Genomic DNA, 24057 nt, shown 5'->3' with positions numbered 1-24057 from the left:
CCCGCGTATTTGAGGTGAATATTTCTCATCTGAAGTTGTAAGTAGTTTTAAGTGTGCGTTAAAAGTCACAAAACAGCGTATTTTGTGCTCATTTGGCGTCTAGAATCAATTTAGAAAAACTGGATCGCCTTAAATTCGCAACCCTATTCATGAATACGTCTGATGTGTCCCAGCAGCTCTGCTTTTTTTATGGTCCGCCGCTGGAGCAACTCTCCGACGCGATTGATATACGTGAAACTTTTAAAATGTTGTGCGATGCATTTTATGCCGTCGTAAAATAATAAAGCGCACTCTTTTATGGTGCAACACAGCAGCTAACTTGCCTTTGTTTCGCCGCAGTGAGCCGGCTCGAGTTGAGTGGAGATCCGCTGCACCCTCTCTAGCTGCACTATAGATAAAACGCCGCGAAATGAAGTTAAGCTCTTCGCCAACTCAGCAGTGCGTTCGACGGCAGAACAGAATGTGCGCTAGCGATGCAGTTAAAAACGTTGCTGTGCCTAAACTTTCAAAACTAGAGCATGAAAACAGTGCAACCCAGCTTGAAATGCGTGCTGAATTACAAATTTTGATCCGATCTCATGTGTGGGATTAATTTTTAGCCTATAATTTTTATCTGCTTCCCAATCTGAGCAATATTTTATTTATTAAAACAAAAATACCTTCAAAAATTTGTGCATTCCACAAATACTAATTTTTTTAAATAGTTTCAATCTCAATTTATTTTGTAAAAAAGCATTATTTGAAATATGCAGGATCTAGAAATAGAAGTAAAAGCAATTTAATTTTTAGTAATCAAATATTTTGGTAGTTTGATTTGTATATTTTATTTTCATTTTAAATCAGAGCAAAAGGTAGTCATTGTCGAGCTTGAACACTTAATTTTTATGTTGTTAGACAGTGGAAATTTTTTAATCGACTCTGTAGCATGATGAGCTGATGAAGAGAGTGCTGAAAATCTTAATTTGACTTAAAATCAATTTTAGAGGCTATATATACAACCATTTACAGCAAAATTGACACTCCTTTTCAATTTAGATTTTATTTATGAATGATCGATAGGAAATAAAATTTCTTAAACTGTCAAATATTATAATCTGTTTCTTATAAAACCAACCTAATCCTATCACACTATATTTAAATGTATATGTTGTATGCGAACACAACAGTTTAAAAAGTTTCATGTCAATTTGAGAAAAAAAAAATAATAATTGAACACATCTGCTTGAGTCTCTCCTCTCTCTCTCGAGAGTTGTTGAAGATTGATTTTGCGAGTGTACAGGCCGAGATTTGCGGTCAGGAGTGCGCTGTGGGCAAACAGCCGATTCGAGCCAAAGTTTGGAACTGCGCTGGGTGCGGGAGCTCGGCCTGGGCGTTGTTTCGGGCTCAAATACTTGCTTTATTTAGAGTGGGCGGCCGTGGAGCAGAGCAGAGCCATCAGCACTCAGGCAGGCACAGGCGATTGCCGCATGATGGATGGACGGCGACGCGGCGCGGCAAAAAGCAGCTCATCCGATGATGACCGCTTTTTTCCCTCGCCAGTATTTTCGGAACCCGAATGGCCTCGGGCCGAGGTTCTCGCGCCAAAAAGGGCTGCGGCCGCGGCCATAAATACGCACGGTCTTTGTTCTCCGCCGACAACATTGACATCTTCTAAAGTTGGCGGTCGAGCATAAATCAGCGGCCGGCTGGAACAAAACGACCAATTATTATTAATGGCCGCCGGGACGAGGCTCGAATTCATCATCGCGTGCACGCACTTTTCAAGCCCCGGGTTAATTTAGCAGTAGCTTGCCCGGCAATTTCGACGCTTTCAATATTTCACAGCTCGTTTATAACGCAATTTGGCTGCAGAGACATTCCACTCCCCGCGGCCACTTGCACCCTGGCCATTAATTTATTAGTATACTCGCCCGCGTGGCACTGCTGGTTCGCATTCAAAACGCGTTTCATCCAATTTGGACAAGATCGCACTACTTTAAACTTCATACTGCTATTTCCATGTTAATTAATATCCATTATTCATTACACTACGCAGAATTCGGAAAATACCTTTTCTAGGGTTTAATTGTTCCTCGTCTTTTTAGACCTTCATTAATGATAGGGCTGCACATAGTTTTCCTGCTTCGTGCTATGAAAGAATGAACTTTAAAAGATTAAAATCAAAATATAGTTTAAGTGCCTAGTTAAAAATCAAGTAATGATTTTACAGCTTTTTTTCACCAAATAGAAGAAATTCTAAAATGATTTTCTAGTGTAAAATAGACGCTTTTACACACATGATTTTCGCTTGATTTACAAATCATTCGATTAAAATTGCACTGTTCCGAAAAACCTCTAGATTTTATGAAAAATTTACATGAATTATTGTCATTTATGGAAAGCTCGAGAGGTAAAAAGAACAGATGAAGAGTTTCTTTTGATTTTTTTAATTTGCTTCCATGACTGCAAAATTGTGGGAAAACCTGATATTTTTTTCTTTTCTTCCAATATGAAAATTGAAATTTTCTAACTCTCATCATAGGAATCGTATAACTTCTCAACTTCTATTATTAGTGGATTTTTAACTATTATAGCTGTTTTTCTTTGCCTTTATTTCCATGTTGAAAGTCGTTAGGGAAATATTTAAAATGTTCAAAACGAGCTATTTGTTGGATTTTTACCTCAAAGAAATATAAAAATGCTTAAATTATATTCAAGAAAATAATAAGACAAGATAACCAAAAAATAACATTTGGCAAAGAGTTCAATCGTGAGAGTAAAATATTTAATATTTTATTTAATTTATTATTTTAACATAATTATGCACTTTTCCGTCCAACTTTGAGCCGAACATTTAGACTGACAAATAGATGGTTCAATTATATTGATTTTTTTTAAATAACAACTAAATACCAACAAATATTCCCATTTTCTTCCTGGTATTCCTTTCCTAGCTATCGTTTTTAGCAATTTATAGTAAAATTTCATCAAATTCCAATTATTCATTGCAAATATGATGCATAAATTCATGGGTTAACTTCCAAAATGTGGGTGTGCTTCCATTCTCATGCTAATAAAAAATTAAAGAAAACAACCCTGCCGATTTCCTCCTTCGCCGACTCTCAGTGCGCTCGTATTTCTTCTCTGGCGTGTTAGGCATGCACGCTATAAATGGGAAAGAAGTTATGAGAACGAGACGCGACACACAGGAGCACCAATTTCAACTTTCATCCCTTCAATTTAATAGCATGCCAGCATGCAGCAGAATAGAGGACACGCCGGCTGGAAAAAGGCACCACACCAGAGACGCAGCGCAAGTCTGTGAGTTTGTTTTGTGTTTGCTTCGTGGGCCAGGTTTACAGGTGTATCCGCGAGCGCGAGATGAGCAGAGAGAGCAGCGAATCCAAGGAGAGTAAGAGTTACTACCTCGGAGATCCCTCATCTTTGGCTCATCTCCCGCGGTCATAAAACTGCAAGCAGCCAGCCGACATAAATGTAATGCTCGCTCTCTGCTCGCGCGCAGCCCGCAAATGAAACACAACATCCGAAACAGCGCCAGAGACGTCGTAATACTCATAATAACGACGCCTACCGAGCGTGGCTTGCGACCCTGAATGCACACACAGACGCTAATGATAGTGAGGACCCATAATTACTTGTGCTTGCATATGCGTTTGGTTCATTTGTAATAAAATTGAGGACAACAAACAACTAATCCTTTTATGTTAAATTTAAAGGAAAATTTAAAATGTTGAACTTTCTCCCCTTGTTTTGTCAGGACCTGAATAGTCTACTGATTTCAAATAAGCAAGCTTCGACTTTAAATCAAACATATTCTCAGTCAGCCAACCACTAAAATGAAAGTAATAATCAAGAGAAATTCTTCAAGCATAAAATTTATTATTTAAGTCAATAACATTTCATTAACACAGGTTGCTTCGTTTTTAGATTAGATGCTATTCTGTTCAGCTGGAAAACACTGGATTGACTGGGTGCTATAGAAATTGGCTCGATATATGTTATACAATATTAATATTCAATTTCAATTTCGCTTAGCTCTTTTTAACTCAAGATTTTTTAAAAGAAAAACAAAGTGTTAAAAAGCATCACACTGTCAGAAAAACAATAAATTTAATGACAAAACCTTTAGTGGTTGAGTTAATTTTCAATGCAATTCCGGCAATTCCTTAAAAATGAATGGTTCACGCAGTATTGAGAGCCAATTTTACCAATTATCACAGGCAAATAAATCTATTCTATTTACCAGCATTATTTGATTTCGTAGTGGTGGGTTTTTTGGTAGTTGTTGGCTTTTTGGTGGTGGGTTTCTTCGTGGTGGTTGGTTTCTTTGTTGTAGTTGGTTTCTTAGTGGTTGGTTTTTTCGTAGTTGTGGGTTTTTTTGTAGTTGTAGGCTTTTTGGTTGTTGGTTTCTTTGTGGTTGTTGGTTTCTTCGTGGTTGGTTTTTTTGTTGTTGTTGGTTTCTTTGTAGTTGTAGGCTTTGTGGTAGTTGGTTTCTTCGTGGTTGGTTTCTTAGTAGTAGTTAGCTTCTTGGTCGTGATCGTCGAAGGTTTCTTTGTGGTTGTCCGTTTTGTAGTTGTAGTAGGTTCTTCTGTGGTCGTAGTTTCTTCTGTGGTCGTAGTTTCTTCCATGGTAAATGTTGTTTCTTCAGTTGAAGAGGTTGGTTCCTCTGTAGTTGAAGTTGACTCTTCGGATGTAGAAGATTGTCCATCAATGGTCGTCGTGGTAGATGTTGTTTCTTCAGTTGAAGAGGTTGGTTCCTCTGCGGTTGAAGTTGACTCTTCGGATGTAGAAGATTGTCCATCAATGGTCGTCATGGAAGATGTTGTTTCTTCAGTTGAAGAAGTTGGTTCCTCTGTGGTTGAAGTTGACTCTTCGGATGTAGAAGATTGTCCCTCAACGGTCGTCATGGAAGATGTTGTTTCTTCAGTTGAAGAGGTTGGTTCCACTGTGGTTGAAGTTGACTCTTCGGATGTAGAGTCAATGGTCGTCGTCGGTGTATCTGTGCTCGTGGTTTGTTCCTCTGAAGTTGTAGGTGTTTCGGTGGTTGTCCCTGACACATCTGTTTTTATGTTTTAAAAATAACCGTGCATAATTTTAAATGAAGAAAATAACCTTGTCCAATCTTCCCTGAAAGCCATCCCAAGAAGGAGCTTACGCGAGCAAATCCTGATGGTCCAGCCAAACAGCCAGCTTGAAGACCGAATGAAACAATTCCTATTTGCACCCATGTGTTGTCTTGATCCAAATATATGAGAGGGCCACCGCTGTCTCCCTAATAAATGATAATTATTAAAATACATGTTAGTTTTTTAATTCAGTGTTGCGCTACGTAATTCCTAATTAAATAATTAACTTTTCGAGACAGTTATGTTATTATATTCATATTAATGCATTCAAGTATAAAACTTGCTGAGCATGTTGCAGTATCCTGCTGAGAGGCACAAATGGTTGAGCTAATGATGATGTCTGTGCCGTAAACCGATGCACACTCCTCATTGCTGATAACTGTTTCCTGAGTATACTTCAGTTTGTCACTTGTAGGTCCATCTGTTAGGTTTCAAGATCAAGTACAAATTACACAACCATTTTTATTTATACTGTCAGCGATTTTCCCAAAGCCTGAGACGGTTGCTAGGGTTCCTGTGAAATCTTTCGTAGCATCTGCGAGGGCCGGTAGTTTTATAGGTTTAATTAAGGCTGTAAAAATTCGTTGCAAAAGTGGCTCTTAGAAATTTCAAATTTTAATACTGGTAAAAGTGATAGGTGTTTCCAGCTTGATTAGGGCTACGTCATTTTTGAGTGTAGTTGAATCATAATCTTCGTGAATAAATGAGATGCTAGAGGACCAAACATCCCTCTCCGTGGCAGTGGATAGGTCGACAACGCCCAAAGTGATCTTATAGTTTGTCCTTTGAAAATAATCAATCTGTTAATATTTCACAAAATTTAAAATTATAAATTTAATTTTGGTTCGTGAACCACAGTTAGTCATGAAATGGCAAAAGTACGCAATGTATTACCCTCCGCAATGAGCTGCTGTCAAAATCCACGCCTCCAAAATCACTGATCCACCGCATTGAGAAGCATCGTCAATCAAAACAAACGCTTGCCACGGTAATTGACCTAGCTCGGCAAATGATCCTCCAATTATTTGCTTCTCAATAAAATCTTGACTTTGGCCAGCGATCGTTGCTGAGTGTGGAATATACCATTAAAAATTTGTAATTTTCTTTCAGGAATTTTTACATTGTTCAATTCGTCTCGCATTAATCACATCTAATTTGGGTTTGTTCTCTTCGGCCCATTGTTTCCACTCTTCCTCGGTCTTTTGAACATTCACTTCAGGCAAATATCTAGCTTTCTTGTCTGGCAAGAGGTCGTCACCAATTGATTTTGATGGCGCCGTGAGCAGCAACTTTGAGTATTTTTTTAAACTAGCTTAAACTTTCCCAAGACAAAATTTTACTTACCACCGCTACGGTTAATAACAGGTGAAGCAGAGCACACATCGATCCAACTTAAGCAAAATGCGATTTTGGAACTGGTGAGGTGGTATCAGCAGCGAGTATTTATACAGTGTGTTCATCCGGTGCACACGCGAAATATTAATAAATCTGTCTGGTGTTACCTCTCTGAAATATTTTTAAGATTATATCGTCACGTTTACCCTTTAACTAGGTCACGTCTACGTTGCAAAACCTTTTTCACGTTTAATTCGCTACTTTATATATTCAGCAGATTTTCAGAAAATCAACTGCACGATTTGGGTGAAGTATTAATTTTATTTCTTTCTGCACGTTGCATCATGCTTTTTAGTTAAAGATGTTGTAAATAAATTATTAATCTAATATAATTATGTGGCAGTTTGTGTTTCGCTTCAACGAATTTGGGACAGTAGATGTAAATCAGCTTGCTGCAATGTGCACTCGTTTACTTATGTGCTACGTACAAAGTGTCCTAATTTGACTCTTTTCCAGCGCAGGTTAAAATTTTGATTTCAATTGAAGAAGACTTGTTTTTAAGTGTAAGTAAGTATATTATTTTAAAATACTAAAAACGCTTTAATATTTTGTTATGTTCTTAAAGTGTGTCCCTGGGACTTCTAAAAAAACGGAGAAAAAGGAAAAAATTCTCGTCAGAGAATTTTGGACATAATTTTGAGTTTCCACGACTGAAATTATAGTTTTGAATGTATTTTTACTGTAGAAATTTATAAACTAGACCTTCTTGGAATTCATTTTTATTTTAGGGGTATTTTTATCATGGAAAATACGAAGAGCAATAAATAAATGGCATAACATAATTGTTACTCATATCCTCCTTTCTCTTTCAAGTCGTCAGATCATGAAATACCAATGCCAAAAATATCTTATTCATCTTCATCATCATATTAATTCTATAATTATACAATGTATGTTTATTCCTTCACTTGAAGTACATATTAGTACCGATAAAGTAACGTATTGATGATACCCCCCCCCCACCCCCACCCAACAAATCAACTTCACGAAAATGAACACAGTAATAAAAATGTAAAAATGTGACAGTCTTTTGACATTTTCCCTGATAATTTTTAGCTTTAAAGAATTTAGAACAGATGTAAATCAGTTGAAATTTATTTCTGTCCTAGTTTGCCAAATCGTGTCGCTTAGTCATGCAGTGCAATGCCCTAATTTGAACTCAGTAAGTTCATTTTATGCTTGGTCCTTGGATGGACAGGACGATCATGAATTAGGGCATCAACCAGCAACCGATAAACCAGTTGAGAAGGTACATTTCTGTAGAATTAAATAAAGTTAAACAGCTCTCGATATACAGTACACTGACGAAGCTGCATTTAGTTTTAACTAAAAAATTCGACAGCCGCGTTGCGTGTGACTGCATTGGCTTCCACTAACATTTTTTGCACTGCTGGCCAAAATTGATACACGCACCTAGCCTTAAATCATTTAAAAATAAACGCATATAGTTCAGAAACCAATCAGGATCTTCGATTATGGTGTCTATCTGGTTTGACCATTCAGCGTTAAAAAGGCGATTGCCAAGAACAACTGCTCACATTGAAGCACAAATTCGCAATCCCTGCAGAACCATAATAAGTATATTATATAATTAAGAAGACTAAATTTATTGGTCGATTGAATAACGTTGTGCCATTTTTCACTTTCATTTTATCACTTTTAATTTATATGATTCAGGTAAAACACAGTTAAACGCTTATCAGAAGTGAAGAAAAGACGGAAATTTTATTTAATTTTAATACGTAGATTATCGAAACAACTTCATTCCAATATACAGAAGTAGTTCCTAATCCAGTGACCGTCGCAACAGTGCCTGTGTAATCTTTGGTTGCGTCTGCTATAGCCGGGAGTTTTATTACAACATAGGCTGGAAAATAAAACGGAGAGATGTAGATACTTTTTTATTAATTATTTATTAAACCTGTGATCGTAATCGCAAATGGTTGCTTGATGAGATTGATATCATTAGCATGAGTTATCGCATTATATTGCTCGTGTATGAAGGAATCATTAGTTGGCACCCAATAACAGTCATTTGCTGAGGGTAAGCCGCCCGGATTGATTACGCCCAGGCCTAGCAAGTTGGTTTACCTTATTCACAACAGAAAATTAATAAATAAAATAATAAATTTATAATTACTTTTAAATATTTTTAATGGATTGCTCTTTTAAAAAACCAAAGAGCGTACTTTAAATTTTTAATTTAGAATTTTAAGCATTTTAATTTACGCATAGCAGGAAACTGCACTCAAAACCCACTCAGTATATAATATCAAGGAACCTCCACATATATTGGTAAAATCAAAATTTATACGACAACGTGCAAGGGAATTGGCCTATAGTGACGATTGAGCCTCCGCTAACTCGCTTTTCGATAAAATTGGCTACTTTTCCTGCTTCCGGGTCTGTTTTAAATTTAAATTGGTGTCAATTAAAATTTAATCAATGTGTATCATATTCGCTGTTTGATTTCCGGTGCATTCGGATTGTCTATTTTGGGTAGGTTTGCTTCGGTCAATTTTTTTCCATTCATCGTCCGTCTTTTGCTCATTAACAACAGGAAGTGTAGAATTCTTCGCTACAAGAGTAGCTATCGATGCATTGGAGTCCACCGAGAGCACTGCCTATAAATTTAAAATTAAGACGAGAAGGAGGCAGTCTGAGATTATGATCTGAAAATACTGTTCCACCGAATGCGGCGTTGTAGGATTTTTATAGACAATTTTATATTCTGGCCTGAAAAATCGTACCGTTTCCTCAAGCAGTAAAGATTTTAAAATCCCACACATTTTTAAATATATCTGTAATACTGTCTCTTAATAAAACAGCGAAAAGTTCAAAATTTCTTTTTGATTTAATTTGCTTGCCTCAGTTAAAGTGCAATTAAAAATTCACTAACCTCAAGCGAAATAATAAGGAAAATTAGCAGCTGCATCTTGCCTTCACGTCAGTGGCTTCAGCTTGTGTGTAACAATAATTAGCCATATACGCCGACAGTATTATTTATAACAAGTCTTCATCCGGGGGTCAGACGTCATTCTCAGAGACAGATTTTTGTATATTTGTTATTCCCTTTGAAAATATACGACTTGAAAATTTTATATGATTATTTGTGCATTTTCCAATTTTTAAGCACTATTTCCAGATGTGTTCTATTGGTTTTAAAGGGGGAACCTGACCACACATATTTTCCATCATCCATCATGATACGCAGCATATTATTGAGCAAGCGTCACCGTCATCATTCAAAGTTGCAACAGAGTGCCACGATACAGTCCTTGGCTGCGACCGTGTGAGCGGCTCTTTGGTTTCAAAATTGTGTTGCAAAATGTGATGTTGAGAGATTTCAGCTTGATAAGAGCGATGTCGCTGGCAAAAATCATGCTGTCGCTCACGTACGCCAAATGTGAGTGTATATAAATATGCATATATGAAACTAAAAGCCTACAACGCAGCTAAGAAATTTTAACTAAATAAAATTTGTTTTAACAAAATTTTAACTAAATAAAATTTGTTTTAACAAAATTTTAACTAAATAAAATTTGTTTTAACAAAATTTTAACTAAATAAAATTTGTAATAAATATATTTTTTAAATTGAATTTCTTGTGATAGCTTTGTCTTGTGCAACAATGAATGCCAATGGCGTGCTCAAATTTTTGAAAATTGCCATACTGTTTGAAAGAAATCGTTCTTAAGAAAATGATTTTAAATGTTAAATTTGTCTGCTTATCTATTTAAAATAATTATTATTGATATTGAAATAAACGTTTGCAAAATGCTTTGATAGTATTTTATGATATATGTTTCAGTATAATATATTTTGTCACGTCGTCTGATTCGACATTTCAAATACATCAATGATATATTCGGTTTACCTCCTCTATACTATCTCTTAATTGAGTCAACATTTTATATCATTTATTAATACGTAAGACCGTGTACAGTTTCAAAATCAACAAATTCTTTAAGGATTTACAAACCATCGCCTCTCTGCATAATTACTAAAATATTTTGAAGGAAATTGAAAATTCACAAATATATTTTCAACCAGATGCAGCTTTAGTAGTTGTAGTCTTAGTGGTAGTTGTTAATTTGGTTGTGGTTTTTGTGGTGGTTGTTGGTTTGGTTGTAGTTTTAGTTGTCATTTTTGTTGTGGTTTTAGTTGTAGTCCTGGTGGTTGTTTTAGTTGTTGTCTTCGTAGTCGTTTTAGTTGTGGGCTTGGTGGTTGTCTTAGTAGTGGTCTTGGTTGTAGTTTTAGTTGTTGTCTTGGTAGTAGCTCTAGTGGTTGTTAATTTGGTTGTGGTTAGTTTGGGTGTTGTCGTGGTGACCGTAGACCCTGACACGTCTGCTCGGAGACAAATTTAAAATTTAATTTTTTTTTAAAAAAAATCGACGAACCCTGGCCGATCTTATCAGATATCCATCCAAGGTAAGCGGCGACGCGGGTATAACCTGAAGGGCCATCCAAGCAGTAATATTCGTAAATGTCCAAGAATGAGAGAATGCCTATTTGAACCCAAGTATTGGACTGATCTTTGTAAACCAGAGCTCCACCAACATCTTGCTGTAAATGAAAATACGTGAAAAATTCTGTTTCAAAATTTTAAAACGAATAGTGAGTATTAAACTTGCAGAGCAGGGTGCTGTTAGGTTTTTCTTTGTACAGAAGGTTGAGCCAACAAGCGGGTCTGGACCGTAAAATCGGGCACATTCCGCATAGGTGATCACCGTCACTTGCGTGTACTTAAGGAATTTGCCCCAGTAAGGAGAATCTAATTGTAAGGCCCATATGATTTAGAGTTTCATGACATGTGCAACAAAATAAGAACACGATACCGCCATCAACTTTTCCAGCTCCTGTAATGGTCGCTAAAAGGCCAGTCAAGTCCTTGGTGGCATCGGACAAAGGTGGCAGTCTTATGGGCATTATGGTTTCTAATGTTCTGGTTAAATGTATGTAAATTTTAATTTAAATCTCATCACTTGAAAACGTGACAGGCACTGGCAGTTTGATCAGGGCGATGTTGTTTTCGAACGTCGTATAATTGTACCCCTCGTGAGTGTATGTGACGTTAGTATATACCGAATATTCGCCAGGTGGTGAACTTTCGAGAGTCACCGTGCCCAATCGAACATTATAATTCTCATTCGTGGATGGGATGTGATAAAAATTGCTAAAAATGAAACAAGCAAATAAATTTTCACATATTCCGCACATAACCATGCATAATTATGTGACAATTATTTAGTTTAATCTATAGGAATTACTCAGTGCAAGAGGCAGTAGTCAAAACCCACTCAGGCAATATCAACGATCCGCCAAAACTATAAACATTAATGTGAGAAATGATCGCGTGCCAGGGAAACTGTCCTAAGGTGGCTACGGCACCGCCAACGATGTGCGGCTGGATGAAAACAGACGGTTTTCCAGCACGGGGAGCTAAGTTGAAGAAAAATATCAATATAATGTGTTTATTAATTAATTTCGTTTATTACGCTGCACAATTGTCTCTGCGTTGGGGTCAGCCGGCTTGGGTTTGTTTGCTTGAGTCAACTTTTGCCATTCATCGTCGGTCTTGTTCAAATATACCGGACGCAACGCAGTTAAATTATTTGGCCTTTTTAATTGGAAATAGTTATGTTCGCTCGATACTGCCGTCAGCATCAACTATAAATATTTAATATAATTTCTTTAAATATCCTAGAAATTGAATGTCTCACTGATGCCAGCAGGAAAAGCAAAGCCTGCATATTTGCTACAAGCGATGGATCCTGAATGAGAGTGATGCAGTGGAACATCGTGCCTCACTATCACATGCCTCACTGCGCGTCCGGTCTAGCTCTGCGTCACACATGATACAAATAACAAAATTTTAAGTGGTGTGGCTTAGCATTTTCACGGCTGACAAAATTTTAAAAGTGACGTCTATTGGTGCTGAATGGCGCGTCCAAAGAATTGATGGAGACTAATTTTTATCTTTTTTTATTGGTGTCTGACGCCATTAGCGTTGGCTGGCGCATCTTAGCCAAAGTCACGGTGGCTGGTGGATTACATTGTGACCCAAAATTAAACCACTAGGCAAAATATCACAGAAAAATAAATTTAAGTTAACTTTCTGAACACAAGGAAGTGCATATTGTTAAGATAAAAAAAGATCCACAAAATACATTAAATGTTAAAAAATTTAGTTTCAATATTTTGCAATTTTCCAGACAATTTAAATTATTGACAGACCAGGGCCAGTGCAATGTATTCGCGTTCCCGTTCTCACGGCTCGGATCTAGCCCTGGCGGGAACAGAGAAATAAACTTCATCTAGAAATCAATGGTGAGCAAACCAACGGCCGTGAGACGCAACCTTGTGAATCAGGCGCACACAACCTGCACAGTTTCTGGAACTGCGCAACATCAATTTTGACACTAAAATTTATGAAAATATACAATTTTATTTGATTTTACATTTAAAGTGAAGGAGTTTTAAAGCCTCTGTAAGAAAATTTCGAACTCTAACTAAGAAAAAATAGAACTCCTTAATTTTATATTTTAACGTTATTAAAGGCCTTTTAAAGTGGAATGATACTGGGCAACAATTGAAAATTATTTGAATTGTTGGATGCCATAAACAATTGATCAATAAACAATTTGTTCAACAATTTGCAATAATAAAAAAGGACCTTCCTACAGTAAAAATTCAAATTTTGCCAATTTTCTCCAAAATTTACAGTGCTTGAACATATTTTCTTGGCATATTCCGATTCCTCTCGTCGAGATCTGTCCAACGGTGTATGCCACTTATTGGGGAAACTCTTGGTTTTGAAATTAAATCGGATTTCAAGTAAGGAGACAGCCATTGCCATTTGAAAAGCACGCTAACTATCCAGCCAATTTTCTCAAAACATTACAGCGCTCCTTTGGTCAATTTAGGCTTTAACAGAATCCTAAGGGATGAGTTTATGCATTGGCAACAAGCATTTTCCAGGCTTTTGCAGTATCATTCCTCTTTAAATAATTATGTGTTATATCGATTCATTTGTGCAGAAAATGTGTGTCAAAATAAAATGCAAAATGCAGTTGAATAATTTGGAAATATGTCTATTTTAATTTTACATAATAGTTATTAATTTAGTTGAAAATCGAATTTAAATGCATCAATCATTTTTATCCTATATCTCTGTTGGAAACAACAAACATTATTTGTTATCTTTCTTGCTGGTAGTTTTCTTTGTTTTAGTGGTTGTAGATTTTGTTGTGGATTTTGTCATAGCTTTGGAAGTGACCTTAGAAGTGGTTTTCGTCGTTGCTTTAGAGGTGGTATTTGTTGTTGCTTTGGAGGTGGTTTTTGTTGTTGTTCTGGTGGTAGTGCTTGTGGTGGTTGGCCTTGTTGTTGTCATTTTGGACATGGTAGTTGTTTTCACAGTTGTCGTAGTTGTCGATTTGGTTGTTGTTTTCGCAGTTGTGGTTGTTGTCGGAGCGTTGCCAGTTGTTCCTGACATATCTGGACATCTTTTACATTTTTTATCTCATATTCATTTCAGAATAAAACACACACCCTGTCCAATCGTATTGGACATCCATCCGAGAAAGGAGCTAACCCTGGTGTAGCCTGACGGGCCAGATAGACAGTTCAGAGCAGGAGAGGGGAAGAATGAAATAATTCCAATTTGAATCCAAGTGTTAGTCTGATCTTTGTACGTCAAAGGACCGCCAACATCACCCTGAAATTTATTCAAAATTATTTCCTATATATGTGTCTAATGTGCAACAGGGTAAAATTAACTATTTTATAAGATTAGAACAATTTCTCGAGTTGAAAATTTGGTAAGCTGAACTCACAGTGCACGGTGCAGTGGCACCTTGAAGAGTGCATACGGTTGAATCAAGAATTACAGTGGTTCCGTAGTAAGCGGCGCATTGTGTGTAGTTAATCACCGCCACTTGCGCGTAATTAAGATTCAAGGTATACGTTACAGGCATCTCTATGTAGAAGTAAATATTCAATTAATTCTAAAGTATTTATTTAGAGGATTAAATTCAACGAGGTATAAGACCAAAGCCGGTGATTGTTGCCAAAGTGCCAGTCAAATCCTTGGAGGCATCTGTCATGGAGGGTAGTTTAATGGGAATAACAAGTCCTGGAATACGAAACTTGGTCATAGGGCAGTTTTATCTCTTTGAATTTAATGAACCAGTAAACTTAATTGGCGTGGGAAGCTTGAGAAGAGCGATATCATTTGCGTGAGTTGTTGGATTATAAAGCTGGTGTGTGTATGCGGCTGAGGCTGTCACCACGTATCCACGTCCCGGAGGTACGTAATTAATTAAGTTCGAGCCCAAAACTATGGTATGTTGTGTCCTTTATGAATATGATAATACGTCGATAATTGATTATAGTGGATTGAAAATAAACCTTACCCAATGCAAAAAGCAGCTGTCAAAACCCAGTCAGCCAAAATCAACGATCCTCCGCACATAAATGAGGTGTCTTTTTTAACAAAAGCAAAAAATGGAAACTGTCCATCAGAGGCAATGCTTCCCCCGAGAATCCGTTTCCCAGGAAAGTATTCGGATTTGCCGGCGTTTGCCGCTATTGTTAAATTAGTAAAACTTTTTAATCATAAGTTAAGACTTTTTTAATATTACATTGCTCAATTCCCCTTGCGTTGGCATTGTCTATCTTTGGTTTGTTTTCTAAAGTCAATTTTTGCCATTCGTCTACAGTTTTCTTCACATTTTCGGCAGGCAAGCCAATATCATTAACATTGTACTCGAGCGTGAGGTTCGTTTCCTCCGAGAAAACCAACTTAAGAGACCAAACTAGCTCTAAAAGCAATTTTTCATTTTAAGAGGTTCTCACCTGAACCGATGCTAACAGCATGTCAGCGACGCGGGGCAGGGCCGCCGAATGGGTGCAGTCGGCCCTGCCGGCGCGCCTTCTCCCTATCACGAGGTCAGAGTCTTTTCTTCTGTGGCCAAAGTAGACTTTACAGGGTGCAGGGTGGACAAGAAGGGAAAATGCCCAGTTACTATACCATACCAGTTTATTGTAGATAGCAGCGACAGTACACAGCGTGGCTACCCAGAGGGACGAGCGGGGGAGCGAGAGAGTTACCCTCTTGCTCGTGTGCCGTCAGGAGAGCGAGTGCGTTGGTGCGAGCGGGTCGTGTGCTCGTGAGGGGGAGGTTCTTGCGTTGCCTTTATTGATACCTGAGTTTCTCCCTCCGCTCTCCCTTGTGGGCGCCCGAAAGTTCACGTCAATTACATATCGGTGCTGAACAATTATTAATGCGATCGTAATATCGTCAGGTAAAACCCTGACATCTCATTGGGGTTTGGTTTTTTGTTTTTCTTTTTTTTCTTAATTCTAACATTTGATTTATTTCCCGTGCTTACATTTTTATTTCGGACATAATTGTGTATTCATGTGTTTGTGTTGTTTGCGTGCCCTCATTACTTCAGTTTAATCTAATTTTTCTTTCAAATCTTAACTAAGTATGTATCAATGTGTAGATGTGTGTATGTGTTTTCTAATGTGTGTCTTAGGTGTCTAACTTTCACTTTCGGAGATTTATATTAAACGTTAATTGTAATTAAATGGTAGAACACCTTCTACACCTCCAACCAGCAAAGAAAAAAATTGGCAAATTAGAGTTCGAAATTTACAAAACAATTTAAATAAAATGTGGAGCGCATGAAAAGATGAAAAAATTCTAGAGGAAAAGTGACAGGTAAATTATTTGCTCTCAACCAAGTGAGGTAAGTGGGAATTATCGGTCTTGAACGTTTAAGACAGCTGCATGTAGGAGCATAGTTGTTGGTTGCAAGCAAATCTTGGGGCGATGCTAGATGATTCTGTGGTCGTGAGTGATATATTATAACGGCGGCCGGTCTTCCAAGCCCTGAGGACTGAATGATGATTATGGTGTGATGTTCCATGTGTGTAATCACACACGCTGCTGTAATCAGTTGACGAAGTTTTTTCCAGGATTTTACCCAAACTTCCTCGTTCTGAGTCAAATAGAGAGCAATTCTTCACAAATCAAATTACCACTATAAATGTTTAAAGTAATGAATTGGTTGGATGGTTTCTTTTTTTTCTTGTTAATGAATCGCGATTTGAAATAAAGAAGAAAAGAAAATACTCCGATAGCAAAATGTTAATGTGGAATAAATTTAACGCTTAATGTGATATAATGTAACTTAATAAATTAAAGTATGCTAAGATCTGGCAAATGAATATCTATCTTAAATTTAAGTAAAATTAATAAGGAAACGATATTCGCGTTGTGTCCCTTGATTGCCTAATCTGAACAAAACAAAGAAAACTTCTTGAACACGTTTGAAAGGCTGTCCGTTTTGTTACCTTGGAAAGTGAAAAAAAATTGCTTATATCTAATTTGGACAACCGTTTGCTGAGATAGAATGAAAATGAATACAATTCTTCGTCGTTAAATTAAAGAAATATACCGAACATAATAATATAACACTCGCGTCCGTTGCACTATGAGTAAATGTCATTGTTTTGGTTATAGCACTGCACAACACTTGTTTGTCATCTTTTCGAAAATGTCGTACTGTCTGGGTCCATTTGTTGTGGAATGGCAGAGTCACAATAGTCTTTGGCTGGAAGGCTTCTAATTTTCCAGGGGTCATCTGTTTCAGGTACCACTTCAAAACGGACCGGGCGCGCTTGTTAAAGTTGTGGCTTCTTTGATTTTCCAGGGGTCTGCTTTTTCGTGTGCCACACACTTATGGTCAATTCCAGAGTTTCGTTTAGGAGTTACTCTCTGTGACTGCTTCTTCGGGTTATGTGCCCATAAGTGGAATATAGGTACAGTGGAAAGTATTTACAGGAAATGGCACTAAATGTACGTTATTTGATTTTTCTGTGAACTTTAAAAAAACTTCTTACTGGTGCTTTAAAATTCAAAATTTCAATTCCATCGTGAGAAACATATGAAAAAATTATATTATAAACAAATCGGAAAATAAAACAAAAGGAAAAAAATTAAATGCTTGCATAAAATGATTATAATGCAAAATCAATGTCTATCAAATTTTACTGTTGTATCCAAACTAAATAATTTGTCTTGAATATGAATTATTATATTATACAGCTCAACGATAATATATACTCTTTTTTCTAAGCGTTTATTATTCTTTAAACTTTGTGACTTAATTTGAGCAGCTATATAGCATACATGAATATTCTTGAAAATGTTGAAAAATACGTTAATTTACTACTAAATCTAGTAATTCCATTTCTTTTCTGTTATTTCTTGTTTTGCTGCTTTTTTGCAAGATTAGTCTTTTTGTGTTAATGAGGGTGTTCTACTGTGTTCTAGAGTAGGGTTGCTGAATTAGGGGAAAAATGTGGCATAGAATTTAAGCCATGAAAGTGTGTGTTTGGTTTTGAAATGATCATTCCGTCCAATTTAACAGTGTATCATGTGAGTGGTGGGCTCGTGAAAAAAAAATGTTCTAAGGTTATTTAAAACTGCCGTAATATTTGGTTTTGTTAGAAGATATAAAGTGAGATTTTGTTGATACGCAATTTATTTATTTATAAAGGTGTATTGTTGTTAATTCTTTGACCTCCGTGAATTAAAAAAACGAAATTAATTTGTGATTTTAGTGGTGATTTTGTGTAAAGTGTGTGTGAATTTAATTTCATCTTAATATGTAGGTTTTCTCACTTGTTAGTTTTTTTTGTATTTACTTTCAGGCAGAATTGTGTGGTGTATTATGTTTGTGAAAATGTCTTCTTTTGGAGTGTTCCTATTATGTTGAGTCTATTATTTGTCGTTTCGGCGGGATTGCTATTATGGCTGAATTTAATAGATTTCTTGCACAATGAGAAATGATGTTATTCTTGAAATGTGGTATAATGAGAATGCAAACGAAATCATTCCAATTAAAATTAATGTTGCCAACTTAATTTGATTGTGTCTGATCAGTATGATATGGGATAATATGTTCAATTATGCAAAAAAAAATTAGAATCCATTTTTTACAGTCTGAATTGGTTTTGATTTACGCTCATCGAGTTGTTGAATTTAATTGTTTTTGGCTATACTTTGCAATAGCATTCGTAGAAAGGAGAAAAAATTGCTGCATTTTTGTTTGAGAGACACAAATTTGTTGAACTCGAATTACAAGCTGCCGTTAACCGTGATCTGATTTTTACTTGATGGGAAACAAGTCTAATGTAGTCAATATACAATTACTGGAAACATCGTTGGGCTGCTGTAAATTTTACAAAGTATATTAGTTTTGTTCAATTTCATTGCTGGTATTTACTCAAAATTTAATCAAATCTTCTATTTTGTAATTAATAAAAATAACTCATTAATGGAAATTAATCAATTTGATATTATATTTTAAATATTAAACATCTATTTTTTTTTCAAAAGATAAATAACTTTAATATCTGTGCCATTGTTATACTCTTAGGTAAAATTTAAATTATCGTTGGAAATGCTCAGTATTTCGAAATTATTAATTCAACTTGTTATCTTATTTACAATAATCTAGCTTTTTAATTTATTTCTTAAATCAATTCAACTCTCAAAACTCTTTAAACTCAAGGCTACTCAAAATTAATTCTCTACCTGATTATTGCTTTAACATGAGCATTTCAAAGAATCTGAAAAGAATACGAAATTAAACTGAAAATAAAATTTAATTAGAACAGAACAGGGAGTTAGGGGAGATGCACGACTTTTCTTGTAGTAATCGTCGAGACTAATTGTTTATATTTACAAGTATTGACATTGACAATGTTGATACCCTTTATTTTTTTGAAAAAAAATTGTAACCGTAAATTGTATTAGAAATGTGTGGTGAATTTTTTGTATAATGTCACAAAATGTTTTATGTTTGCTACACTCTGCCTCTGCGTACATTATTGCTGTTGCATGCCTAACCGGGAGTAATTTTCTATTATGTTAAACCAACGCTACCGCCGCCGCCGCCGCGTGTCTGTTTCTATTTCTATGTCTCTGTCACTTATGTCATGCTATGCTCAAAAATCTCTCAAGATTACAAAATCTGCTTTGCTAATAACTATCTTTTTCTCTAATTATGTTTCCAATGAAATTAATTTTTCTTTAACTGCGGTTCACTGGACTATTATTCAACTCGGCTAAAGAATAAGACCAACAATCAGTCATAATTATTACTAACTTGGCTGCTCACGCGTTGCAGTAAGTTGAAATACTTATGAGATGTTAGTAATATTTATTTGCCTTCTGCCTATATTAGCAGTCAGAAATCCTCAGGCTAAGATCTGTGTTTTGCTGGCCATGCAAAAACACAGGACTAGATTTGCCAAGTGACTTCCAAACGTTAATAAAGTCCAGTCTCCCAAAATTTATCAAACTATGAAAATTGCAAAATGATTGAATAATTAATATTTTTTTTTTTTTGAAAATTTAATATCTTTTAATTTATTAAATGAAAAAAAAAGATAAAGGATCGTGAGTTGTTCGAATTTTAAAATTGATTTGAGTGATATGGTTTATTGAAATATCGAAGTGATTCTATTAAATTATGCTAAAAGGCTTCCAATCCCGGAATTGATTTGAATTAAAAGTTACGTTAGCATTGGGGTTTCGTTGAGAATTTTAATAAAATAAATTAAATTTTCTTATGGCTGGCTGGCGCGCGGGAATGGGGGGGGGGTTAGGCGCTTTTTGTTTAACTCTCTTTTTGCTATTAAATGAATATCTGATTGCATATTCATTATAATTTCTTGATTTGAGCAGTGAGAAGGGTGTCATGTCAATACTCTATTAATAACTAAAATATATATACACATTCCATGTTTAATTGAAGTACCTTGTCTTTAATGCTAAATCAATAGAACTCATCAGAGAAGCGATTTAATGGGATTCGCCATTTATCAGAGGGATAAATACTTTTAGAATTGCCTTCTTTTTTTTTTTGGCTTCATGTATTCTTTCTATTCCAACAAAATAAACAGTTCTTTGCTTCAGACCTTAAGGTTTAGTCACGTATGTATACGCCTTGTTATATTGGTGAGTTTCCTGGTGGTTCGAGGTGGATATTTTACGCTCAATTTCTCTTTTTCCTCCTTGTCGCGCTTAATGCTTTGACTTTACATTCTACAAAAGTGTCCCTTTGATCGCTTTGAGAAAACTAGACTCGAGAAATATCTTTACTCGTTGAGTATCATATGCATAACTTTTATAAATTATCGCCACTTTGTTTTGAACCTTTTTTCCTTTAATATCGTGAATATCTAGAAGTTCGTCTCGTTTTGTGTCTACCATGCTCACACGTACCGTTGAGGTATATTGGAAAAGTATACCAAAAAATTAGAGTTTCGAAACACATATTATGTTCACCTTGATGGTGCAAATAAGCCGCTGCTTTTATCGCAACATACATACTCATTATTTTCTTTTTATTTTCACGAAATTCTGTGAAATTTCCATAACTCTTAATTTCCTATGCAGGGTTTAACGCAGTGATAACTCATTCTTTACTTGTCATTTCTCTTCAATCATTATCCAAAAACCGTGTGTTTCCGAAATGTAACCAAGATATAAAAAAATTCAATTTTGTGACATACTATCTCGCTTCTGTCCTGTAACCGTCAATTGCAACCACTAATTATTAAAGAAATGAAACAGTTGACCTCTTTAAAACTAATATAAAAAAATTTGCGCGCTCTTAAAATTAAGATAAAAAAATCGAATTTGAGTCAACTGCCCGATTGGCCGGAATTTTCTGCCCACGTTGGAAGATTGAGGTATTGTTAGCCTCAAATCTTGACCAAGTGTGTGTCGCGTAATGAAAAATTAAATAAAACCGCGACTAATATTTGTGTTGCACTAATAGGAGTAAAAACTAACAATTGGATTTATCTCCTTCTTGGTTCTGAATCACGGGAAAGCTTTCTGCACTTTATTATTATTAAACCTAATTGCGTGTTCCTGCCATATTAATTCATTACTTAAAACTTAATGTATGGGTATTGAGTATTGTGTTCATATTAAAACAGAGAAATAAGAATGTGACATAAATTAAATACATTAAGAAATCGTAATAATAGATGAAAGAGCAGAATGTATCAATGCTTCATAAAAAGATAGGAATTTTTTAGCTTTGTAAGAACTTGACAATAACATTTTTTGTATAGAACCAAGCACAAAGGTATCTCATGGTTAATTGTTCGCTTGACCTTCTAAAACAGATGTGTTTCGTTTGTCAGAGGGCGAGCGTGAGATTTTCTTTAGTGGGCGGTCGGTCTAATTCTTTAAAGGGGGGGGGGGGGGAAATTTGTCCTTTTTTTACGACAAAAGATTACTGCGATACAATGTCTCTTGTGCTGCTTTGATCCTCTTAAAATAGGGTTCTTTGACCTGTATGAACTTAAAGCTTTAATGTCTTGCTGCTTCGTGAGAACTATTTAGATGTGAGGGTATTTTTTAAGGAAATGTTATTTTTGTAATTCATGGGAAATGAATTTAAGGAAAATTGATTGACATTGGTGGTTTTTGGTGACCTTTAGGGGAATAGGATTTTATTGTAATATTTTTTGAATAAAAATTGCGCCGCCTGTAATGAGAATTTGTGAAGTAAAGGTTTTCATGCTGTGTGCTATTGTTTGCTAACGTTTGAAGCTTTATATTACTCTTTGTGCTGGCGAGTGAAAAGTTAAGGGACGGGGGGTTACTTGGCATTGACTTGGTTCATTGACCTGGATTAATATAATACACATTCATGTAGAGAGATCTAGAGACCTGACCTTAAGAAATCAGTGTGAAGGAAGAAGAAAAGGAATATATACCGTCGTTTTTTCTTTTGTGGACGTTAATTTACTTTTTTAAAAAAATATGCGATCGGGACCTTAAAAATTCGATAACCTTGCGACAATCTGGATTTCATAAACGCATCATTCCGTTCTTCTTTATATTTTTTCTGCGCGTAGAGGACAATTTATCAATCAATGCTTTTAGGAATATTTTGTATTCCGTCTTTTCAAATTTCTTTCATGTTCTTTCTTGAAAGTAAATCGTACCTAATTTATTTATTTGGAAAATCATGCACATTTTTCGAAGAAAAGCGTTTGACGTTCAAATTATTGAATGTAAATTTTACAAATCGAAATGCTAAAATTACTTTACAAGAATATTTTATATATGCAACTTTAAATCTCAACCGTTCTGTGGTTTGTTCGGCAATACCTCGCTTTTCGGTATTTTGACCATTTCGAAGTTTTTTGTGTCGTCTTGTTCGCGGGTTCGGTTAATGCGCCACTTGCTACTAAAGTTCCCAAGATTTCGTAAAAAATCTACTGTGTTCTTGATAATGGGTTTTAGTTTCAAAGGAATTTCAAGTTTTTCCTTAATCCTGTCACTGGGAATAGTCGTATCACCGTTGTCAACGTGATTTTCGCGCTCATTCAAGTTATTAGTTTCTTGCTTAACTGCTGCTACAGTATCTACTACACATTTTCCGGGCAATGTGATGTTATTTTCTGCTGTACTGATTAACGTTTTTTTCTGCGGTTCGAACTTATTTACAACTACGTCATTTTCTATAGCAGTGTCTTTTGCAATTTGAATTTCAGCCTTTTGCGCATTTTCTAATTTTGTACGTACAATTTTCCCTTGTGAATTGATCTTCTTTGGAGTTTTCTTTTTCTTAACGTTAGATCTTCCAATCTCATTTTTCACCTGACCTGATTGGAATGACTCTATTTGTCCAGTTATTCCGGCATTTTTGGTTTCCGCCAATGTACATGCATGTTCTGGAGCTCTTTTTTCGGATATTAATTCACTTTGAGCTACAAATCCGGTTGTGTGCGAAACTTCTCTCTTTTGTTCGTGCAAATTCACTACTGGCTTTTGGTTTTCGTCTTGAAAATATGACAAATCAAAATACTCGGTTGAACTTGATTTTGGCACTGATGAGAACGGTATTTGGTTAATCGCGTGCTTTTGTTGTTGCGAATTACCCTTTTCCGAGGGAACTGAAGACTCGGCTTCTTTGGAGGAAATTGAATTTACAGTATTTACATGAGCACGTTCCCTGGCGAGGCTTTGATTTTGTGTGATTGACGATACCCCTTTTTGATTCTTCTTTTCTGGGTTTGCTGCTGATTTGGGTGCATAAACCGGCACGTTACGGAGTACCTTTCGCGTTTGAGCCGAGTGCGCGTTCTGGGGAAAAATAGCGTTTGGTGGATTGCCGCATGTCGTTGCCAGCTGAGATGTTATATGGCCGTGCGTGCGCGAAGAGTAATTTTGTCTCCTATTTCCGCGATGCGCATCTCCTACGCGTGATCTGCATTGTTTTCTAATGTGTCCACTGCGGTTGCATTTGAAACAAATTTTGGGGACTCGGTATGAGAAAAATTGCTGTTGTTCTGACTGGGGTGCCGTTTGGTAGGCAGGTGCGAAATCTGGTGGTGGGTGCATTTGGTACGACGGGTACTCGGCTGGGTATTGGTAAATTGGGAAAACATGCTGTGGTTGCGGCTGAGGAAGAATTTCCACGAACTGTTG

General features: G+C 36.1%; 2 protein-coding genes and 1 long non-coding RNA gene across 3 annotated transcripts; all 3 read right to left on the bottom strand.

Moving 5' to 3' along the window:
* Window positions 1-3857: 3857 nt before the first annotated feature.
* On the bottom strand, window positions 3858-6546 carry LOC135948583 (mucin-5AC-like). Its single transcript, XM_065497927.1, has 8 exons — window positions 6471-6546; window positions 6247-6415; window positions 6021-6192; window positions 5749-5909; window positions 5599-5697; window positions 5407-5547; window positions 5113-5268; window positions 3858-5059 (listed from the first exon to the last, which is right to left on the bottom strand). Exons 1-8 carry the CDS (start codon window positions 6507-6509, stop codon window positions 4236-4238), a joined length of 1761 nt encoding a protein of 586 aa, XP_065353999.1. The 5' UTR covers window positions 6510-6546; the 3' UTR covers window positions 3858-4235.
* A 3753-nt stretch (window positions 6547-10299) lies between these two features.
* LOC135948584 (brachyurin-like) lies at window positions 10300-12315 on the bottom strand. The gene is made up of 7 exons (XM_065497928.1): window positions 12245-12315; window positions 12020-12191; window positions 11792-11963; window positions 11507-11697; window positions 11360-11458; window positions 10922-11295; window positions 10300-10868 (listed from the first exon to the last, which is right to left on the bottom strand). Exons 1-6 carry the CDS (start codon window positions 12272-12274, stop codon window positions 11030-11032), a joined length of 930 nt encoding a protein of 309 aa, XP_065354000.1. The 5' UTR covers window positions 12275-12315; the 3' UTR covers window positions 10300-10868; window positions 10922-11029.
* A 2177-nt stretch (window positions 12316-14492) lies between these two features.
* On the bottom strand, window positions 14493-15058 carry LOC135948585 (uncharacterized). The gene is made up of 3 exons (XR_010575836.1): window positions 14936-15058; window positions 14710-14876; window positions 14493-14655 (listed from the first exon to the last, which is right to left on the bottom strand). It is a non-coding gene; the product is annotated as an uncharacterized LOC135948585 (long non-coding RNA).
* Between the last annotated feature and the right edge of the window lie 8999 nt (window positions 15059-24057).

This window comes from Cloeon dipterum, chromosome 1, assembly GCF_949628265.1.
Source record: "Cloeon dipterum chromosome 1, ieCloDipt1.1, whole genome shotgun sequence".
Lineage (NCBI taxonomy): Eukaryota > Metazoa > Arthropoda > Insecta > Ephemeroptera > Baetidae > Cloeon > Cloeon dipterum.
Note: the sequence above shows the minus strand (reverse complement) of the source record. Positions and strands in the feature narration are given on the sequence as shown.

Bases quoted from the DNA above. Each gene is read 5' to 3' on its own strand.
- LOC135948584 (XM_065497928.1), bottom strand. From the start codon at position 12,274: ATGCAGGCTTTGCTTTTCCTGCTGGCATCA. The intron at 11,964-12,019 runs GTAATAAACGAA...TCTTCAACTTAG, and splicing joins CGCAGAGACAATTGTGCAGC to CTCCCCGTGCTGGAAAACCG. The intron at 11,459-11,506 runs GTGATGAGATTT...CCAGAACATTAG, and splicing joins AGTGCCTGTCACGTTTTCAA to AAACCATAATGCCCATAAGA.
- LOC135948583 (XM_065497927.1), bottom strand. From the start codon at position 6,509: ATGTGTGCTCTGCTTCACCTGTTATTAACCGTAGCGGTG. The intron at 5,698-5,748 runs GTATTAAAATTT...GAATTTTTACAG, and splicing joins AACACCTATCACTTTTACCA to CCTTAATTAAACCTATAAAA. The intron at 5,269-5,406 runs GTTTTATACTTG...TTTATTAGGGAG, and splicing joins TACTGCAACATGCTCAGCAA to ACAGCGGTGGCCCTCTCATA.